Raw genomic sequence first — 20,034 nt, forward strand, 5'->3', positions numbered from 1 at the left:
TTTTGATCTTATTCTATCCTGGTTTATGTTTTTTCTGCAGGTTATAATTGTTTCATTACAAGGAAAAGCAACTTGTTAATTTTTTAACCATTATAAACTCATCAAGCACTAAGAACATTATTTCTTCAAAAATACCATTTTGTGAAATAAAGTGATGAAGAATGTCTTTTATCTACAGTTTAGGTAAAGAATAACACAAACTATATTTGACTATGTCTTATGAGCACTTTAAATTGCCACATTTTTATCATGTTGCTTGATCGACCCATCTTTGTGTAATTCAGGCCTTCAAAAACCTTCTTTTATTACGTGAGTTTTATCTTATAAAACATTTCTGTATCTTTATTATAGATACCTTAGATGGCCTCTTTTAACTTCCATTTAATCCTCCTTCCAGATGGAAAACATGGAATGCCAAAAACCTGCATCTTCCAGACTCACTTGCAGTATATTTAATTCTACCAGTTAGATGCACCTATAGGAGACTGAGAAGCAGACATATTTTGGCACAGGTCACTTTGATGTGAGCCAGTTGCTTAGGCTGGCCTCAACATTTCCAGGATCTAGTCTGTGGGTGTTAAGAGGCAGCTTTGATGAGTGAAGCCACTTCCTGACCAATTGACAGGCCTTGATGCTCAGTAATCTAGTAACAGCTCCGTGATTTCAGGGTTCTTCAGGTGCTTCCAACAACTGTGCTGTGTCCACTTTCCTGGATGGAAGTCCTTCTGCTTGTCTACCTTGAGTGGTTTGTATGTCTAACACTGAAGTGTCATATAAACACAGGGAGATATTTTCTAAAGGTTTTTATTTCCTCTCTTGATTGCGTTTTCCATGGTGTTCAGACTGAAACTTACCTCATAACATTGTAAAAATATCCTGGTGACTATTTTTTGCCATTTCATACAGTGTTTTATAAGTGGCACATATTTGTTTGTACCAGGACAATTTGAAACATATACAAAATAAGAGATTATTATCATGAACCCGGATGCACCAATTACCCTGTTTCAACCATTATTAACTTGTGAACTGGCAATTTTCCCTAGCATAGATCATTTGCAAAGTGTGATTTACTCGTTTCAGGCAGTAGAGGCTCATTTATCATAGAATTTATGTCTCAGGTTCATTTGCATCTACATAATTATAAAATATACATGTAATAAAATAAAATAACAATATAATATGTAAGTAACTTTATATGTTATATAAATGTAAATAATACAAAAGTCAATATAAATATAATAAAATATCGTGGTAAATCCCATAAGTATCTAGACATATCTTATGCCTTGTAAATTTTCTACTCTTTGAGGCTAGAGTAGTGACATCAGACACTCTGCTATATTCCTCTGACTATTTTAGGAAGAAATGACATATGTGCCCCAGCTCTTCAAGATTTCAGATTATTTTCAATTTCTTTCGTTATCTCTAGAAATTACTATTGTCACGTTTCAAGCTGGCTGCTTTTAAACCATATTGCCTCTCACATGAAAATACAATTGGAGAATTATTAAACTCTAAAAAGAAACAAGAGTTATAAACCAACATTAATTAAATCTCTGTGTCTCTGTCCCTCTCTCTTTCTCTTTCTCTCTCTCTCTCTCTCTCTCTCTCTCTCACACACACACACACACACACACACACACACAATTTTGAGTGTATTGGAGGGTTAAGAGCTTATAAACAAACAATTTGCACATATTTTCATTAGGAAGTTGAACTAATTTTTAAGATCCAACAGTATTTTGTGTCATCAACAGTAAACATATGAACAAACAAACACACGGGAAACTGGTTCCAAGAAGGACAAACTTGCTTTTCAACGCTAGCTGAGCAGCCTTCCCCAGGTATGCTGAGCAACCACCCAGTTAGTTCTGTTTCAGTGGATGAGCACATGAGCACTGGCCTTGTAGGCAGTGAATGGATGAGCCTGACCTTGTGGGGAGTGATATTGGCATAATCAGTTCTGTTGCCAGTGGTACATAACCTCACTCTGACATGACTGCTGGGCTAATAACACAGGTCTCCCAGTAGCAGAGAAATATCAAATTTTCCCATCACTCACTGTCCATAAGGCATGTTGCCTTTCTCCTAAAAAACTAAAACCAAACTAAAACGACAACCATGCACATCACTGAGTTTTGCCAAAAGCATTTTCTGATTTTGCATTTGCAAACATATGACAAATATTTTGGAGATTACAATTCAATTCAAAACTTCTTCTGCAAATACCTGGTAAAACTGATGGTCCAGAAAGGAGAACCTTGTTTCCCTTTAGCACCCAATCATGTCACAGATATATGGACCCAAGCAGCCATCAAATAGCCAAAATTGCATTTTTCCTTCTCTTATGATAAGGTACATATTTCACCAGGGGCATAAGGAAAGTTTTAAGTCAAACTCAATGAATGTTCAACAATACAACAGATTCTACAATAATATGCCCTTAATAACGAAAATTTGGATGCAAGGTAAAATATTTGGCTATCAGTTCTCAGACCCACAGAACACCTGGAGGTCTCTTCTTGAGCATTTCATGAGTCATACAATCATGCAACTGTTAATACTTTACAATTTTATTTACCCTGCTTACAGCATGATGTTGGGGACTTCCTGCAACCCCTATTTGTTACTAACTAGTATCTAGTTTGGCATTCGGTGGCCTTCCTTTTCAGGATCCTTCACCATCACCTTTTCTCCTCTAGATAAGCTATCTACTTCCTAGAAGAAAACCGTTTTCACTGATGCTATCCAGTCCTCTCTCCACACAATAGCCTGCCTTGAAGCTCTCCCTTCAACCTCTCCTTCATTTAAGCTTACCTACCACCCCATTTTCTAGGGCATTGTTTCCAGCTTATTATTACACAGAAAGGGTCTGGAAATCTCATTCACTTTAAGTGTTAATAACTGAGAAGAATTAGTTTGTTAGCCCATACACACAGGCCTAGGAGATTTGCATCTTAATAGAGGACAATTCCTTCATAACTCAAAGGAATGGAATATCTCTAATAGTGGAATTTCAAGCATCACTGACACTAGTGGAGGAAATATTTGGGGGTGAGAACACTTAACACCAAAACATAATCTCTCATAATGTGAGACAACTATCTTTTTCACCTAGACTTAAGCTTAACCTGAATAGAAGCTGGTATTCATGTTTGAACAAGAATTAAAGCACGACTAAGTATAAAGCAAAAATCTAAGCTGTTGAACAACGCTCTTTCTTAATGGTCTGCATTACTCTCTCTGAGCTTCTTAGCTTTGCAAAGTGGTGTTATTATACTATGTAGCTCTTCTCAATTTCATTATGTCTTCACCAGGATGGCCTTAAAGTTCTCTGAATTCAGCCTCACTAAACTTTAGACAGGCTTCTTTCTGACCTTAGGCTCTTACCCTCCTTTTACTTAGAGCAATTACTTCAGAAGACTTGTAATTGTAAATTCTTTCTCTGCTCCTTTCAAATAGAAATCTTTTTAAAAGGCTCTTTCCTGGTTTTCTAACTCAAGAATACCTTTCTCAGGGAGCAGGAAGCCATCCCTTTGAAATGTAATCATCAAGAACAATAGTACCTCAGTCTCCCAGTTTCTGTGGGATAGTAAGAATCGAACTCCTTGGAGTGCCTTGCTCCAAGCTGTAAAACTGCACTCCAGTCACGAAATTAAGAAACCAGTCTACTTTTGCTTTGAGTCAGGCCCATTAGCACACACATGGCCTAAACCCTCCACCCCATTGTAGCTCTTAAAAATCCTCCTGCTCTTTGTTTCAGTGAAATTGAGTTCAGAATGAGTTGTGGCCTCTATCCTCTTTTGCAACAGCCTTGAATAAAGCCTTCCTTGCATGTTTAATTTCGTCCAGTGCAATGTTTACTGTGACAGCCTGAACATGCACAGATTTAAGTACCTATATCCAGTTTGTTTACATCGCCCCAAAATTCTTTCATGAACAAACATTGTGAACATAATTTGACTAAGGAAACAAAGTACAATACCTTTTTTTTTCACATCAACGGCAGTTTCCTTGTCGGTTTTCTTTTTGACAGCTTCTTTTTCTGGTAGTAAAATGAGAAAATTTTACTCATTTTAGGCGTCTGTTTAATTCTTATGTATTTTGGGGCACACGTGACTGCCATTATAGCATCCAACTCATCTTCTATAGAGTAATCCTAAATCCATGCCACAGTAGTGTCAAATATGAGCAAACCAGCACCTTCTTAACACAAAAGGAGCTCTGTTGTGTTTCCTCCTCAGGAAGGGAGCAAATTTGTGCTAAGCTCAAAAACAAAATTCTCATGACAATGGAAACATTATATGCCATTATCAATTTTGCTATAATTCAATAGTTTTTTTTAATGTTTATTTTTTTATTTTTGAGACAGAGAGAGACAGAGCATGAATGGGGGAGGGTCAGAGGGAGAGGGAGACACAGAATCTGAAGCAGGCTCCAGGCTCTGAGCTGTCAGCACGAAGCCCGACGCGGGGCTCGAACTCACGGACCATGAGATCATGACCTGAGCCGAAGTAGGACGCTCAACCGATGAGCCACCCAGGCGCCCCTCAATAGTTTTTCTAAAGGACATTAAAATGAATATATTGAAAGTTCTATGGGCTATCAAGCCACTGGAAGCATGTCAGAAGCAGAAATCTCTGGAGCTCATTTGAAACTTCAGATGCACTATTTGAAAACAACCATCTAAAAGTAATAGGGGTGCCTGGGTGGCTCAGTCAGTTAAGCCTAGGCTCAGGTCATGATCTCGCAGTTCAAGAGTTCCAGTCCCCGTCAGGCTCTGTGCTGACAGCTCAGAGCTCAGAGCCTGGAGCCTGCTTCAGATTCTGTGTCCCCCTTTCTCTCTGCCTCTCCCCTGCTCATGTTCACGCTCTCTCTCTCTCTCTCTCTCTCTCTCTCTAAGGATAAATAAACATTAAAAAAAATTTTTTAAGTAACAAAATACAGTGTATCAATCAACTAGTTTTTTTTTTTCCTTATACATTCAATAGTTGCCCTTTTGATAGACACTTTTTATTAAACTGAATGAATTGAATAGGGACTTCATATTTGTATTTGCAGAGAGAGAACTGAGTACCACTCCTCAGTAAGAAAAAAATTCCATCAGTAACAATTTAGAAAAGTGTTTAGACATAAATTTTCTTTTTAAAAATTTATCGATTCAGGGGCGCCTGGGTGGCGCAGTCGGTTAAGCGTCCGACTTCAGCCAGGTCACGATCTCGCGGTCCGGGAGTTCGAGCCCCGTGTCAGGCTCTGGGCTGATGGCTCAGAGCCTGGAGCCTGTTTCCGATTCTGTGTCTCCCTCTCTCTCTGCCCCTCCCCCGTTCATGCTCTGTCTCTCTCTGTCCCAAAAATAAATAAACGTTGAAAAAAAATTATCAATTCAACCTTATTTAGAATATTTATAAATTTCAAGACTGCTAACAACAATAACAATAAGATTATTAAGGGAATATCTTTCCTAGAAAACAAGAGCTTTATGAGTAGTATTGTAAAAGGATATTAATTGGTTTCTGTGTTAGTTTTTAAATTGTTCACCTTTCTTTTTTGTTTCAGAAGTCACTTTCTTCTCAGCTTTCTTCTTTTCCTCTTCTTTTTCTGGAGAAGAAAATTGAAAATATTTCTTTCAGGAAAATGTAATACAAAGGAAAAACCAAGATTTGAATGAAGGATTACTGTGAAATCACTTCTGCCTCCAGATAGCTTTGTGACTTTGAGCAAGTGATTTAATCTCACTAAACCTTATTTTCCTCATTTGTAAAATAATAGTACTCCCCTCAAAGTTAGATCATGTTTACAAAGCACTCCGCACAGTGCCTGGCTCACAGTAAATGCATAAAATTGCAGGTTGTTAATATTGTTTATAAATAATGAACAAGATCCTTTGAGCTTTCTGAACCAAGCAATTGTTTGGTGCCTAAAGTAAGATAGTAATATATGAAATTAAAACATCATATCTGGGAAAGATACTGCAGGTAAACTAAAAGAAATACTTTTTTTGTTTTCCTTTCAGATGTTTAGTTTCATTAGAAGTAGTACAGGAGGCCATTAATGTGATCTATTTTGATTTAACCGTTTGTCACATCTGCTTCTTGTCAACAGGCATTTGGAGCCTGGTGACATCTGTCTGGCAGTGTGTTGGGGACATAAGTTCCACTGCCCTTTCTGAGTGGTTGTATCAACGAGGGTGCTCACACTCTGCACCCAGAGGTTTGCAATAAGTCTGGGTCCCACACAGAGCAGCATGTGGTGGCTCTGGACTTCCTCGTGGAAGAGTTATTTTTCAGAGATCTGAGAAATCTTAATCTGAGGGGCAGAGGGAACCTCAAATGCCTAGCCACAGCCTTGTTAACAACTGGCCATCTCTGGACATTGTTCTGGTGAGTGTGCTCATTTCATAACAAAGTCATGTAGAAGTTGTTGAAATGGAATATTCAGTGTTTTTAGGTTTGAGGCAGCTCTAAGTTCAGTTAATGTTGGAAGATGACTAATTTTTATCCTCAATTAGTGGTGTTATTTACCTTATGTTTGAAACACCTTTGTATCTGTCCTTTGTCTCTCCTCACACATATAGATGCCAAGCATTCAAAGATTTTCATCATCCAGAAATTATGAGATTGTTACTGTGCTGAAGAAATCCAATGCATAGTTCTAGTATGATGTTGAAATTGTCTACTAATGACTGCCTCTCATTAAATATAGGAATTAATTCATTCCCTTAGGTATAGAGATTTTTTACCTACAAGATCAAAGACAACACTTTCAGTGTTAGAAGTATAATTTATAAAGAACCCCTTTTCATGGCTCCTAGAGATAAGCTGGTGTCATAGGGAGAAAGATATTCACACTCTGTCTAAATGTGTCTGCAGTGTGCCATTACAGCCCATCCAGTCAGAAGTAGAGAGTCAACAAGTCCAATTCTGATAGTTCCAGAGTTAGAAATAAACCACTTGAATTCCACTTTGCCTTTTCCTAAAGGTTTATACATATTAAATATGCAAATCATGTTTAAAATTCTGAATAAAGATACTTTTGACTTAAGTATTATTACTTTCAGCTTGTCTGGGAGAAATTTTACATAGCAGGGTATTTTCCATGTTATCTAAATAAATGCATATGCCAGATAATTGAATTGGCATTTGCTAAACATTTGTGCCAGAATATGGATTAATTAAAATACAGATTACTTGTAAATATTTCTTAGCCCATATCAAATAGCAAGACTGTAGTCACAATAAGATCACAACTCAGTATCCAAATCTCTCCGTTTCATAATATAGATGAATAAATATTTCATTTAAAAGTTCTTGCCAATTAGTCAATCTTACATTGAACTTCAGAATGAAAGTAGATATTTGAGGTCATAAGATGGAAGACACTCTTTTCATTTTTTTTTAAAGAGAATACTCTTGTGCAATAAATTCTGCCCTTTAAATTAATATAACTGGAATTTTATTGTGGTGATACAGTATTCTTGCCTTAGTTCAGATTGAATTAATACTTCCATTTACACTCTGCCTGTGATTATGGCCATACACTGAGAGAGTCATGAATAAAAGTAGAAGTCCACAAAAAAGCAGGTATAAATAATGTACTTTAATAACATTTTTATGAATTAGACCTTTAAGCTGTCATTATGGGGCTTACTTTATTCATGGTGAATTCACTTAAAACATCAAATTGAAGATTCTGCATTTCTTCAAGCACTATTGTCTCTATTCTATAGGTGATTTGGCAGCAGTGGAATTAATGGAATTATAAAAGACACAACAATTTAATTATACCCTGCTCAGAATATCCTGCCAATTTCTTTAATGAAAATACTCCTTCCCCTGACTTTTATCTCCCTCAACATTCAACAACACTCTTCCCTTTCCGCCTGACTATGCACCCAAATATTTAATTTCATTTTCACCCTCTCTTCCAAGTTGTTGGCTATTTTGTTTGTGGCAGCTAGAGAAGAGTTAGAACATTTAATACCATTGGTTTTCAGAGGGGGTAGCAATTAAACGTGTCTGTAGAATGTGAACTTATCAGTGTATTGCCTCTCTCTGGCAAAAGTGTCCTATGCCCTGAAATGATGGCTCTATATGGCAGGGATCACAGGAACGCTGGTTGAGAGAGAAATCCTCTCCACAAGGAGCAGCTCTGAGCCACAAATATGTTATTAGCTTCTGCATAAATTAACATTAGATGAAAGAAAAATTAAATGACTTACTTTTTACTTTCTAAGCCCTTACAATGGGCTTTTCTCTTGCTTTTAAATGTTTTTATGCCATCTCAAACCCAGAGAATGAACAATAGTTAATTATAATCCTAAAGCTTTCTAAGATGCCTGTTCCCAGCAAAATGGGAAAACAAATGCAAATGTTGAATTTTCAACTTATGTTTTGTTCGTCCCCTCTTTTCTTTTCTACTGTAGAGAAGCAGATGGCTGCTTCCCTTCTAACCTTCTATGGCCAGGATGGATGTATTCTTGGTCCGAGTCACATAAACAAGGGTGTGTTTGTTCTATAACAATGCATTCCAACACATCTTGCCACTTTCACTTTATTTCTTTAGAGTGGCAAAGGTTGGCCTGGAACCCCACTCATTCCATGATCATGGGAAGCTTCACACAAGCAGATAAGTTCAATGACAGCAGTGGTTATTACAGTTCTCCATTGTTATCATACAGAAGCATGAGGCAAGAGAGAAAGCATGGGTGCTAGCGTGGATGACCTTGGTCTAAATTCTGTCTCTGACCCTTTCTGGTTATGGGAAATTGGGCAATGTGCTGTGACACACTGAATTTCATTGTCCTCATTTGAAAAATGGAACTAATAAAATCTACTTTGCTGGTTTGTTGTGAAGAATGGAGACGCTGAGCTGAAGTGCCTAGACCAGAGGGAATGTTCATAAAATGTTGGCAGTGGGTAGCTATTACGCTGTTTTAGAAACAATAAAAATCTGACCACATATAATCCTCAGTAATTTTTCTAGATACGGTATTTATTGATCTATTTAAGAAAATGCACATTAATTCTTATTTTTCTGTATGAAGAGAGGCTGTGTCTGGAATACTTTATACTAGGAAACTTCAGGAAAAAAAGTACATCAGTAGGTTTAACATGCTATGAAGCGGTGCTGTGCTGGAATGAAGCGGATTCCAGTCTTGGTTTCGCTATAATTAGTAGCCGCTGCCTTATGTAACTATGAGTAACTCTTCCATTGTCAACCATAAAAGGCAGGGGAATGAGTAGAGCATATTTAGGGCCCTCTTCACCCATGTATTGTCCAAATGAAGCATGCATCTTGCATTATTTCTTAATTTTGCTGGGAGTAGGCAACTTAAAAAGTTTTATCCTTGTAAATAGCTGCTGTATGGTCTCTGGCCTTGCTGTGGCTTCAAAAATGTTAAATGTGGGAAACAGTCAGTTTTTAAGGCTTTAAATAAATATGCATGTTATATATATATTCATATATATGTATATTTATATATATGAATACATTTACATGAATATATAATGTCAGGTGGTAATAAGGGTCAGGAAGAGAGCTTGTTTTGGAAGATTAAAGAATAAGAGGGTGGAAGGAAGCATTGCATTTTTTTTTTTTTTTAAGGAAGAAGTGTAAATCTTTTAGAATAGGTAAGATTTGAAAAGTGTCTTGAAAACAGAGGAGAGCTTTGGGCTATCAGGGAGAACTTTTGAGACGAAGGAAAAATATCTGCCAAGACCTTGAACATAGGATTTGTTGTTCATGGTATGACTGTCCCATTTTACTGTAAGATAAGAAGCCACTGAGAGGTTTCGAGCAGAGAAATTATATGACGCCGAGTTACATTTTAAGAGGAATTTTGGCTGTCACTGAGTGGTGTTAAGTGACCCACTGGACTGCGATCTTGTATAGAAGAATAAGAAAGTAAAAGAATAAAACACAAATATATGTATATTTTTCTTTTTTCCTTGTTTTCTTCCTCTGAATTATATTTGGGACTCTTGAAGGAATGTAACATTACAGAATCGTGGTAGGAGTAACTCACTTTACATTGTAATTAGGTTGCTATGGCAGCAAAGCTCTCTAAATTAAGGACTTCACTTGAATTATCTGGCATAACTAAACTGGCCTGTCCGAACCTGAATCCAATGTCTTTGCCTTAGCTTTTCTGTTAGTGATAGCTGAATTATTCTTGGAAGCCAGCTCCTCTCATTATCAGCTATTAACAACAAACAATTCACAATCAGCAATTCCATTGCACCTTTCAGTGACTACCCCGAGACTTTTAAAATTACAATTTTCTCAATCAACAGATGTTTATTTTCCCTTATGTCAGACCCCTTGCCAGGGTCTATAGTGTTAAAAGATTCCCTCCGGGAACACTAGGTATGGGAATAAGTGGGGAAGTTTACAATTATAATAAAGACTTTGAAGGATATTCAAGGTAGAATCTAAGGGAACCATCACAGAGGCCCAGAACCAAGAAGGCCATGTGAAACGTGCAAAAGCTACTTCTGGGGGAAGTAAGCACAGACTGAGTCGGAAATAGCCCGTAGAGCCTGGTTTGGACAGAGGGTGGCCAGTGTTATTGCCACAGCTGGCTGAGGGAACTGAGGTGCAGAGTGACTGCTCCTGTCCTGCAGGCACCTCTTACAAACTCCTTTTTTTTTAAGTTTATTTTGAGAGAGAGAGCTGGAGCGGGGAAGGGGCACAGAGAAGGAAAGAGAGAATCCCAAACAGGTTCCACACTGTCAGCCCAGAGAACTGTGAGATCATTACCTGAGCTGTAATCAAGAGTTGGATGCTTAACTGGTGGAGCCACCCAGGCGCTGCTGAGAACTCCTAGCGATACAGTACCATTCACAAAGGAATGTCCCAAAGGACTCTAGATCTGATCAATGTAAGTCCAAACTTTTTCAAGATACCATAATACAGTTCATTAAGCCTCAAAAGTATTGTGGAGAAGGGATCTCCATAATTATTTTGTATGGTCTGAGCAAGGCAAACATACGTGTTTAAGTTTGGTTGGAACGTCACTCATTAAGGTCATAAAGCACTTGACCTTACAGATGTCAGCATTGACTTGGTCCTCAGGTAAAAACTGTATACCTCCTGTAACCTGTGAGGAAATCTGCTCAGGAAAAAGACACTTGCCCAGTTTCCCAAATCCTGTAATTGACATAACAAGGAGTCCAAACTAAGGATAAACACATCCTGCTCTCGCTGCAAATGGAAAATAAAGCTTGAGGTGGACTTATTCTATTAAAAACTTGCAAGTGAACTGACCCCTAGACAGAAAAGAAGTTCTAGTTTTGCTTTGTGTTGTCAAACTTATCTTTCAGCTCCCTTATGGCTGACGTTCTCTGACATAATGACAATTTTTTCCTACTTCTGAATTTAGTATGCAAAAACGAATGCAAAGAGAAAGATTCTTTGATAGCTTTCAAATTGCAAAAAAGTTTCTTATGTTAATTAAACTTGATATTTAAAATGGATAAGATAGATTTCCCTCAAACCTTTCAAAAATGATAAAAGCTTTTTAGATAAGTGATTTCATTACTTTTGAATGGGTTATATTTATATAGATGAAGGTTGCCACATCTGTTTTTTTTTTTTTTCACTTTTCTACCTAGAAGTGCAAGAGCAAAGACAACCTCAGAGTGTCTGAGTGTGTGTGTGTGTGAGAGAGAGAGAGAGAGAGAGAAGGAGAGAGAGAGAGAGAGAGAGAGAGGAGAGAGAGAGAGAGAGAGAAGGAGAGAGAGGGGGATGAGAGAGACAGACTCTGGTTTTTCTTTTTCCCTCAATGCTTTTACATTTCAGAAAGTAAATGCTCAAAGCTTATTGACTTTCACTAAGTGAGAAGCTCTCCCTCTTCATACCCATCTCTGGATAGCTTTCTATAGTACAATTGCATTTTTTTTGTTCTTTTGTTTTGTGTTTTGTTTCGTTTTGATTTTTTTTGTTGCTCCCCACATTTAAGGACTTTGGAAGAGCTCTTTTAACCCCTTTAAAGTTTATTTTTATGCAAAATTATTGCTTCTTTAAGATCTTTTATTGTAAATGTTTCCAATGTGTCTTTCAGTAAAGGTAAGAAAAACATAAAGCTAAGATTATTTTCTAACACCTTTTCATTTTCAGTATCGTATTATTTACAAGAGATTACTTTTGCCATATTTTCACCCTAATTTTTTTATATATATTTATCTGTATCTGGAAATGGATTGCAAAAGTATTTCATTACATACGGAATGTTAAGAATGCCTAGAGGGCCTCCCCCGGGGTGTCTCAGTCCATTAAACATCCCACTTAAGCTTAGGTCATGACCTCTTGGTTTGTGAGTTCAAGTCTCCTGTGGGCTCTGTGCTCACCTCTCAGAGCCAGGACCCTGCTTCTGATTCTGTGTCTCTCTCTCTCTCTGCCCCTTCCCTGCTCATGCTCTGTCTCTCTCTCCTTCAAAAACAAATAAACATTATTTTTTTTAAAGAATGCCTAGAAACATCAGAAAATTAAACTTTTCTTTTTGTGACAAAATCATCAATATTTAGAGAAAAAGCTGGTTATCATTCAAAATTGAAATATATATCCCCTTATAGCACCATTTCAAAGATACTGCTATTTTTATAACAGATCCTTGAGAAGTTAGGACTTGATTTACTAAATAAATTAAAAAGACTGAATAGTTATTTTCAAAAACAATTTGACTTTAAAATTACTAAGAGTTATTAGACGTGTGTAAGTCTGATTTTCAATGGAAACCTTTCCATTTTTAATACTATGTCTAATGGACATCAATATTAAAAAGGAAACAAGTATCCTTTCAAAGAGTACAACTTTAAAATTGTAATCATTTTAATATGTTGAATTTACGTTTAACTCATGGGCTACATAAATTCCATCATCTCTCATGAACTATACCAAAGTAGTAACAAAACTTTTTGTTTTCTCTTTCCACATATAAGGTCTATTCTAGTAGATCAAAAAATTTTACATGTTTAATGTCTAAAACATTAAACATAACATTAAACATCAAAACATTACATCAAACAAAAATATTAAAACAATAAATCCTTTATTATGTTACCAGTTGCCAAGACTCTACTCCATTTGGCTAAAACTGACCTGGCTTTAAAGTTGCATTTTGTTCTAGAGAAGAAGAAAAGTATCTTTTGGAATTGCAACAAACTCGTCTAAGAGGAGGAAACATTTAGGTTAAGCTGACACAAATAACAAATAAATGTTTTATAAAGAAATACTGGTACTTACAAAGTAGAGCTTTGGAGGGATCCAGTTATTTTTTATAAAATGTTTTATGAGAAAAATTTGCTGGCATGAGAGGTTTTAATCAGAATGCCATAATAAGAAAGCTACTAATAGATCATGTTTACACATATTCACAGCCCACGTCATCCTTAACTTCCTCTCTGTTCCTTTATAGATCAAAATACTGGGTAAAAACTACTTTCTTGATACGATGATAAAAGTTATGAGAGAACAAATAACAGATTCTAATCAACAAATGGCTCCTTTACTCTTTCCTGTTTTGTGGATGCCACCCCTTGATCCCCAGCATAAACACTTACTCCTGCTGGAGGGTCAAATCAGATCAACCCTAACTATACTGTTAGATGTGTAGGGGTAGAAAAAACTTCCCTTACACATAGGTCAAGGAAAAAGTAAATGTCTCAGAAAAAAAGTCTTTCCAATAATCAGTGGTGGGAAGTCAGAACCAAATGACAAGAGAGAAAAATTCTAGAGACACAAGTTTCTTATGAAATATATTTAATACCTATTAAAATGTATTTATATTTCATAATCCACGAAAAACTCCCATTTCTTTCCCTTCTTCTTTCCCTTTTTCTTGACATTCTTCCACTTGCTTAAGATAGTCCCTCTCTCTTTGTCTCTGTCTCCCTCTGCCCCTCCCCCACTCGTGTGTGTGTGTGTGTGTGTGTGTGTGTGTGTGTGTGTGCGCGCGCTCTCTCTCTCTCTCTCAAAAATAAAAATAAACAAAAAAGAGTTATCTTCCAATTCCCTCCCAGGCTTATCGAGGATATTACACACATCATTTTACAGAATTTTGATGATGTGTTGTCTTACTGCAGGACATAGCTCTGACTGAGCATCTCTCTTAGAGTTACAGGGCTTTTGGCTTTGTAAACCACTCCATTCCCCTACCTCTTCAGGCCTAGGACTGATAGAGCCTTCCTGTTTTTGCTAGCCCTGGGATGTCTCACCATACCTCTGCATCTTGATATGCCAGGGACCCTTACATACTCAACAAGCCCCAAACTGAGCTCATTATCATCTCTCCAAACCTGTTCTTATTCTTAATGCCATTCATTTACTCAGGTCACACAGACTTTAGCAATCATGCTCAACCCTAACACTTAATTGCTAGTCTTAAAATAATGGAAACAGTCTAAACCTGGATATGAGACACCTGGCTTCTAATTCCAATTACAGTTGACCCTTGAACAACATTTGAATCACACTGGTTCACTTACAAATGGATTTTTTTTTAATAAATAGAGTATAAATATACAGTAGTATAAATACAGTAGTATAAATATATTTTCTCTCTTATGATTTTCTTAATAACCTTTTTTCTAGTTTCCTTTAAGAATACAGTATATAATACATATAAAATATGTATTATCAGCTATTTGTGTATCAATAAGGATTCCAGTCAACAGTAGGTTACTAATACTTAAGTTTTCTAGTAGCCAAAAGTTATACATGGATTTGTGACTGCTTGGAGGGGGTGAGCAGTGCCTTAGATCTCCACATTATTTGAAGGTCAATTGTATATCACTGTTATAGCTGTGTTCTCCTAGGCAATTTACTTGATTTCTCTGATCAGCTCTAAATTCTAAAATGATGTGAAATCATATGTACTGCTTGGAGTTGTTTTGAGGGTTAAATGGAATTGTTCAAAAGAAAAGTAGCATAATTTTTCCTCATGAGCAGTAGCCTCCGATAATTGTCTCGTCTCCAGACCCCCATCTCCACCCCTCAGCTATCCATTCTTTCTATGGCTGATGCAATAAATCTAAAATGTGAATCTGATCATACTCCTTCTTTGCTCAATTGCTTTAGCAGGCTCATGTAGTCTGTGAGGTGGCATAAAATCTTTAGCTGTGTGTACAAAACCCTTCAGGATATGAACCAAATTCTATACTAAGAAATTATGTACAGTTTCACATATACTGACTAATACCACTAATGCATTATTATCTTCTAGAGATACCAATTAAAAACTACCATAATATTTAATGATTTATTATACATATAAGAGAAATTTCCTGATAAAAATAATAACAATAACGGCAATTAATGGTTGAGTACCTAACTGTGTTAAAAAATGTGCTAAGTTGTTATACACATTATTTCATTTAGTTGTGTTAAGTTTCTAAGTTAAATAACTAGTGAAAGTAGTTTGGTTTATATATTTTATCAAAATTAATACCTAAAGGTCAATTCCATCAAAAATTGCTGAAAGATATAAGTTTATTTCACCACAAAACAAAGAAAAATATTATATTGGCCTAAAGTTCAGTAAAATTCATTGTGTCATAGAGTTAATGGAATAAGAACGGGGGCCAAATTTCTATTTTATTATTTTATGTTCTTTGCTTCTTAGGATATATCTCACTGAAGAGCTAAGGTGATAAAGTTCTTGGTTTAATAGAATTGTAAATAAAACATTACTAGCTCCTGTAGAACATTGTCCTCGGATTCATCCTATGGTAAGAAATAATCTTATAATAAGTTTCCTATAATGCTTCATTCTCCTCTACACAAATCCTACCAACCCACTCTTTATGGCCCAATGCAAGTCTTGTGATTTCATTGTATAGCCTTGTCTCACTCATATCTCATCTCCATCCTAACTTTTACAGCTTTTATGGTCTGTACAACTTACTTCTGTACATCAGTAAATAATGCATCGTGGTACTATTCTATGGATAGGGGCATGCCTGGTTGTCCCAAGTAGATATCTCTATCCAGACCACAAGCATACTGTAAACATCTCTGGTAGCTATTTAACCTCTATACAAAGCCATTAAGTCCTCCCTCTGCTCTTAAGGTAGTTAATTACCAACCCATCAGCCTGAAAACAATAAGCTTAAAATCTTTGGGTGGAAGTAAAAAGGGACTTAAAGAGACCATTTAGGGGCACCTGGGGGACTCAGTCAGTTAAGTATGTGACTTCAGCTCAGGTCATGATCTCATGATTCATGGGTTCAAGCCCCACATCAGGCTCTGTGCTGACAGCTCAGACCCTGGAGCCTGCTTAAGATCCTGTGTCTCCCTCTCTCTCTCTCTCTGCCCCTCCCCTGCTCACACTCTGTCTCTCTCTCTCTCTCTCTCAAAAATAAATAAACATCAAACAAACATTTTAAAGAAAGAGACCATTTAAGTTCTGTCCCCACACGTTACAGGTGAAGAAATGGAGATCCTAAAAAGTCAGTTGATTTGTCAAAGGTCATATAACTGATTAGTGTCAAAGCTGGGATTAGAAGCTGAGTCCTTGGCCTTCTCTCTAGAGTTCTTTTGCCCACATATGGATGATGGCATTTATTATATTATTTACAATTGCCATACTAAGTACCAATTGTATATTTATTCAAGAAGATGATAGGGTATACAGTATTTATTTACCTTATTATATTTGCCTTTATTTATGTAAATTATATGTTTATAATGGAATATTAAAAGTAACTTAAGCATAAGATATATAGTTAATAAAGGATCACATAACTTCTTTCCACATATTTGCCACAATAGACAAGTTGTGACAATTTTACACTAAATGTTGAATAATTACATGTGAGTAGAAATCTTCTATTCTTTAGAGAACAATGACAACAAAAAACATGATGTTGTGGGGGATGTCCATGTTGAGTAGGGGGAAAGAAAAAAATCTTTACGCATTGTTGATTAAAAAATAATGGGATCATATCTGGTAACTGTGCTTCTACTACGATTTTATGAAGCAACTTTTTTTTTTTTTTTTTTTTTTTTTTTGGTGATGGGGTGAGGTTGGAAAATGTTGCCTGAAGCTGTTTGTTTAATCTCTGAGGATTCTGTCTGAGAGGAGTCAGGGGCTAATTCCTCCTGAGAAATACAGTTCTGATGAACATTTGATGATAAAGTGGCTAAACATAAGAATAACCGAATGTTAATATAACAGTTGCCATTTCTTTGGGGGAGGAATTTAGTAGATAAGCTCTCTTAATGAGGAAAGTGGTAGCTTTAGTGGCTCTTTGAACCTGCAGGCTTTTGAGCCCCAGGAGAGCTCCCAGTGGATATGGGAATTCTGTCACAAAATGTAATACTGTTTTAGAAAGAATGTGAGAATTAATATTTTATTTAAGTTAGTCCCTTTTAAGTTATATCCATAATTAAATGCCGATTGACAATGTCAGAAATGATTACATGATGTGATTGTTATATGAGATTTGTTTAATGCTATTGTAGCCAACTTTCCATGGCCAGACATATCCTAAAAAATATAGGAGTCAAAGAAAACAACTGATTTAATATACAATCAGTCCTCACATCCAAATATTTAAAGCAATACAAACTTCATTATGATGTGCAAAGCATGTGATGTGGGGAGAGGAGCGAAGTTAAAGGACGGCAAGATACATCTTCGAGGCATAAGACAAATAGCTTGAGAAGCACACCAAGATTTCCAAGAAGGAAGTGTGTGCTGTGAGAAACCGATTTTCCTTGTTTTCAGTGCCATGAAAACACAACAGAAGCTTTTAAGGGCCTCACAGACATGAGAGCAGTTTCACTCACAGCAAGGTCCATGATTTTTTAAAATCTGTTAAAATTCTAAACTGTTGCCAATGTCCTGTGAACAAACTTAATAATCCAGTGTATAGATAAGCTCTACTTTCTTAAAACAAAAGAATGCAAAATATGTTTAAGCTCCCACATTTTACCTGTTCTATCTGTATTCCTCAAATCAAATAGCACACGTTAGTGCCACATGCAATTTCCTTTTTACGTAATGCCATTTTCTTGCAACTTGGTCCTAAGGAAGTTTCAGACTAAAATAGTGCATCAAGGACTGTGCATAATCAACCTCACTAAAAACAGCTTGATTAATACTAAATATGTCCTAGTTCCTAATCAATTATGTTAATGAAGTTGCAGGCACATCTGCAAGCCTTGACAAAGCCCATGATCTCAGCGTCGCCTGATAGCATGGACTCCTTGGGAACCTGTTCAGGGCCAGTGTCCTCAGCATAAAGACTCCTTCTCTGGGAGTAAAAGGAGATACTAGCAAAAGCCCTGTAATCCTGCATCATTATGTTATTCACTTAAACACCATATTGGGTTCCAGGATAAAATGTCAAATTAAATAGCTCTTTAATAGAACAATAGAAGCCTAAGTGTCCCACTTTACAAATGACACATCCTTTTCCAAGTGACAGACTGATAGGCAAAACATTTTCTACTTGGTGTTTTATGAACCTCTTGTAGGAGATAAACTGGAGCCAAACACTTGAATAATCTATCAAAATCTGTCTCAAATTGGGGAATTGGAGTTCCTTGATTTATGTCCATATCCCACAACAACAACAACAACAACAGAATTAGAATCCAATGAAACTTAAGGTGACACTATTATTTATAGGCTATCCCTTGTCCTGTGAACATTGGGGCAGTGACAGAGTCACTCGTCAGTTTTTTGTCAAATTATCTCCAGTAACACAAGCTCTTATAGTCCAAATGCCAAACAAAATGTGACTCTGACCTCTCTCTGTCTCTGTCTCTCTCTCTCTCTCGAGTTCTAAGCATTTTTTTCTAAATAATCTGCTTACTAGCTAGGTAAATGATATACAATAATTGCTAGTGATGAGTTTACTCAGTTTTGGTTTTATTATTTTCAGTATAACTCAGTTACATTTGAGTCCAGTTAAGACATTTTTAAAAATATTTAACTCCTATCAATATCAAGAATATGCAAAAGATGATACAAGTTGGGAATTTATACTGGTGAGAAACCACATATGATAGAAATGCAAAGGCAAATCATCAACTACGCAAAAAGAAATAGTTAAACAACTCTAATTGTATAAGGTAAACATTTAGGTGGCTAATTTACTAATAATGAGGCTAAGAGGTTGCCAAGTGCTAAGGACTGAATTGTGTCTCCTCCAAATACACACATGAAGCCCTAACCCCCATATGACTGTACTGGATGGAGATGGGGCCTTTAGGAGGTAATTAAGCTTAAATGAGGTTGTAAGCGAGGAGCCATGATCCCATAGAACTGTGTCCCAAGGACAGGAAGAGCCACTTGAGCTCTCTCTTCACCATGTGAAGATAGCAAGGAGTAGATGTCTACAAGCCAGGACATGGGCTTTTTCCAGAAACCTGACCATCATGGCACTCTGATCTCAGACTTCCATCCTAAAGGACTATGAGAAATTTCCGTTGCTTAAGCTACCTGATCTGTTGTGTTTTGTCTGGCAGCTCTTGCAAACCAAGACATCCAGTGCTGATCAGGAATTTAAGAAATTATAATATCGAGAGGAATTGTTTTCACATAATGGTCACACACAGAAATGACATCAAGAGCCAAGTAAGTGAATGGGTGAAACAGAGGTGTGGCAGTTGATGGAAACAATGGGAAACTCCCCATATTCAAGATGACCACACTTAAAAATCAGTACATAGAAAACTTGTGTGGACCCAATAAAATGTGTGTGCAGCAGTTTTGGATGGGAGACAAAGGTTTCAAACCTGGGACTAGTCCTGGACTGTTCTCTAAAAATTCAGGAAGCATTGTTGATTTGGAGTCTTGGAGTAAGATTTTACATGTACTTTACATTAAATTGTGATCTCTAATGACCAAAAAAATTCTTTTTTTTTAGATGGGTATTGATATACCACTGATTAACAGATGATACAGGATTTTATTTAAAGCTTAAAGCTACTAGTTCATTCCATTTGTGTAGCTGGCCAAATCAAAATATTTTACATACTGTACACTAGGTTATTATAATTTGCAAGTATAATGTAACCTTTCCC

The 20,034-nt window shown here is 36.6% G+C and overlaps 1 protein-coding gene and 1 long non-coding RNA gene across 5 annotated transcripts in view; one reads left to right on the forward strand and one right to left on the reverse strand.

Annotated features, from left to right (window-relative positions):
- The window catches only part of TRDN (triadin), a 394,176-nt gene that overhangs the window by 222,820 nt on the left and 151,322 nt on the right, over positions 1 to 20,034 (reverse strand). For all 3 annotated transcript variants that reach the window (XM_023254312.2, XM_045057981.1, XM_045057980.1), the window contains 2 exons: positions 5,542 to 5,601; positions 3,989 to 4,048 (listed from right to left, as the gene is read on the reverse strand). In XM_023254312.2, coding sequence (XP_023110080.2) covers positions 3,989 to 4,048; positions 5,542 to 5,601 — 120 coding nt within the window. The remainder of the gene's footprint in view (positions 1 to 3,988; positions 4,049 to 5,541; positions 5,602 to 20,034) is intronic.
- LOC109499882 overlaps positions 6,161 to 20,034 on the forward strand; it is a 48,554-nt gene continuing 34,680 nt past the window's right edge. For both annotated transcript variants that reach the window (XR_002157435.3, XR_006598249.1), the window contains exons 1-3: positions 6,161 to 6,383; positions 15,623 to 15,728; positions 19,477 to 19,585. This is a non-coding gene — a long non-coding RNA (uncharacterized LOC109499882). The remainder of the gene's footprint in view (positions 6,384 to 15,622; positions 15,729 to 19,476; positions 19,586 to 20,034) is intronic.

This window comes from Felis catus, chromosome B2, assembly GCF_018350175.1.
Source record: "Felis catus isolate Fca126 chromosome B2, F.catus_Fca126_mat1.0, whole genome shotgun sequence".
In the NCBI taxonomy this organism is placed as follows: domain Eukaryota; kingdom Metazoa; phylum Chordata; class Mammalia; order Carnivora; family Felidae; genus Felis; species Felis catus.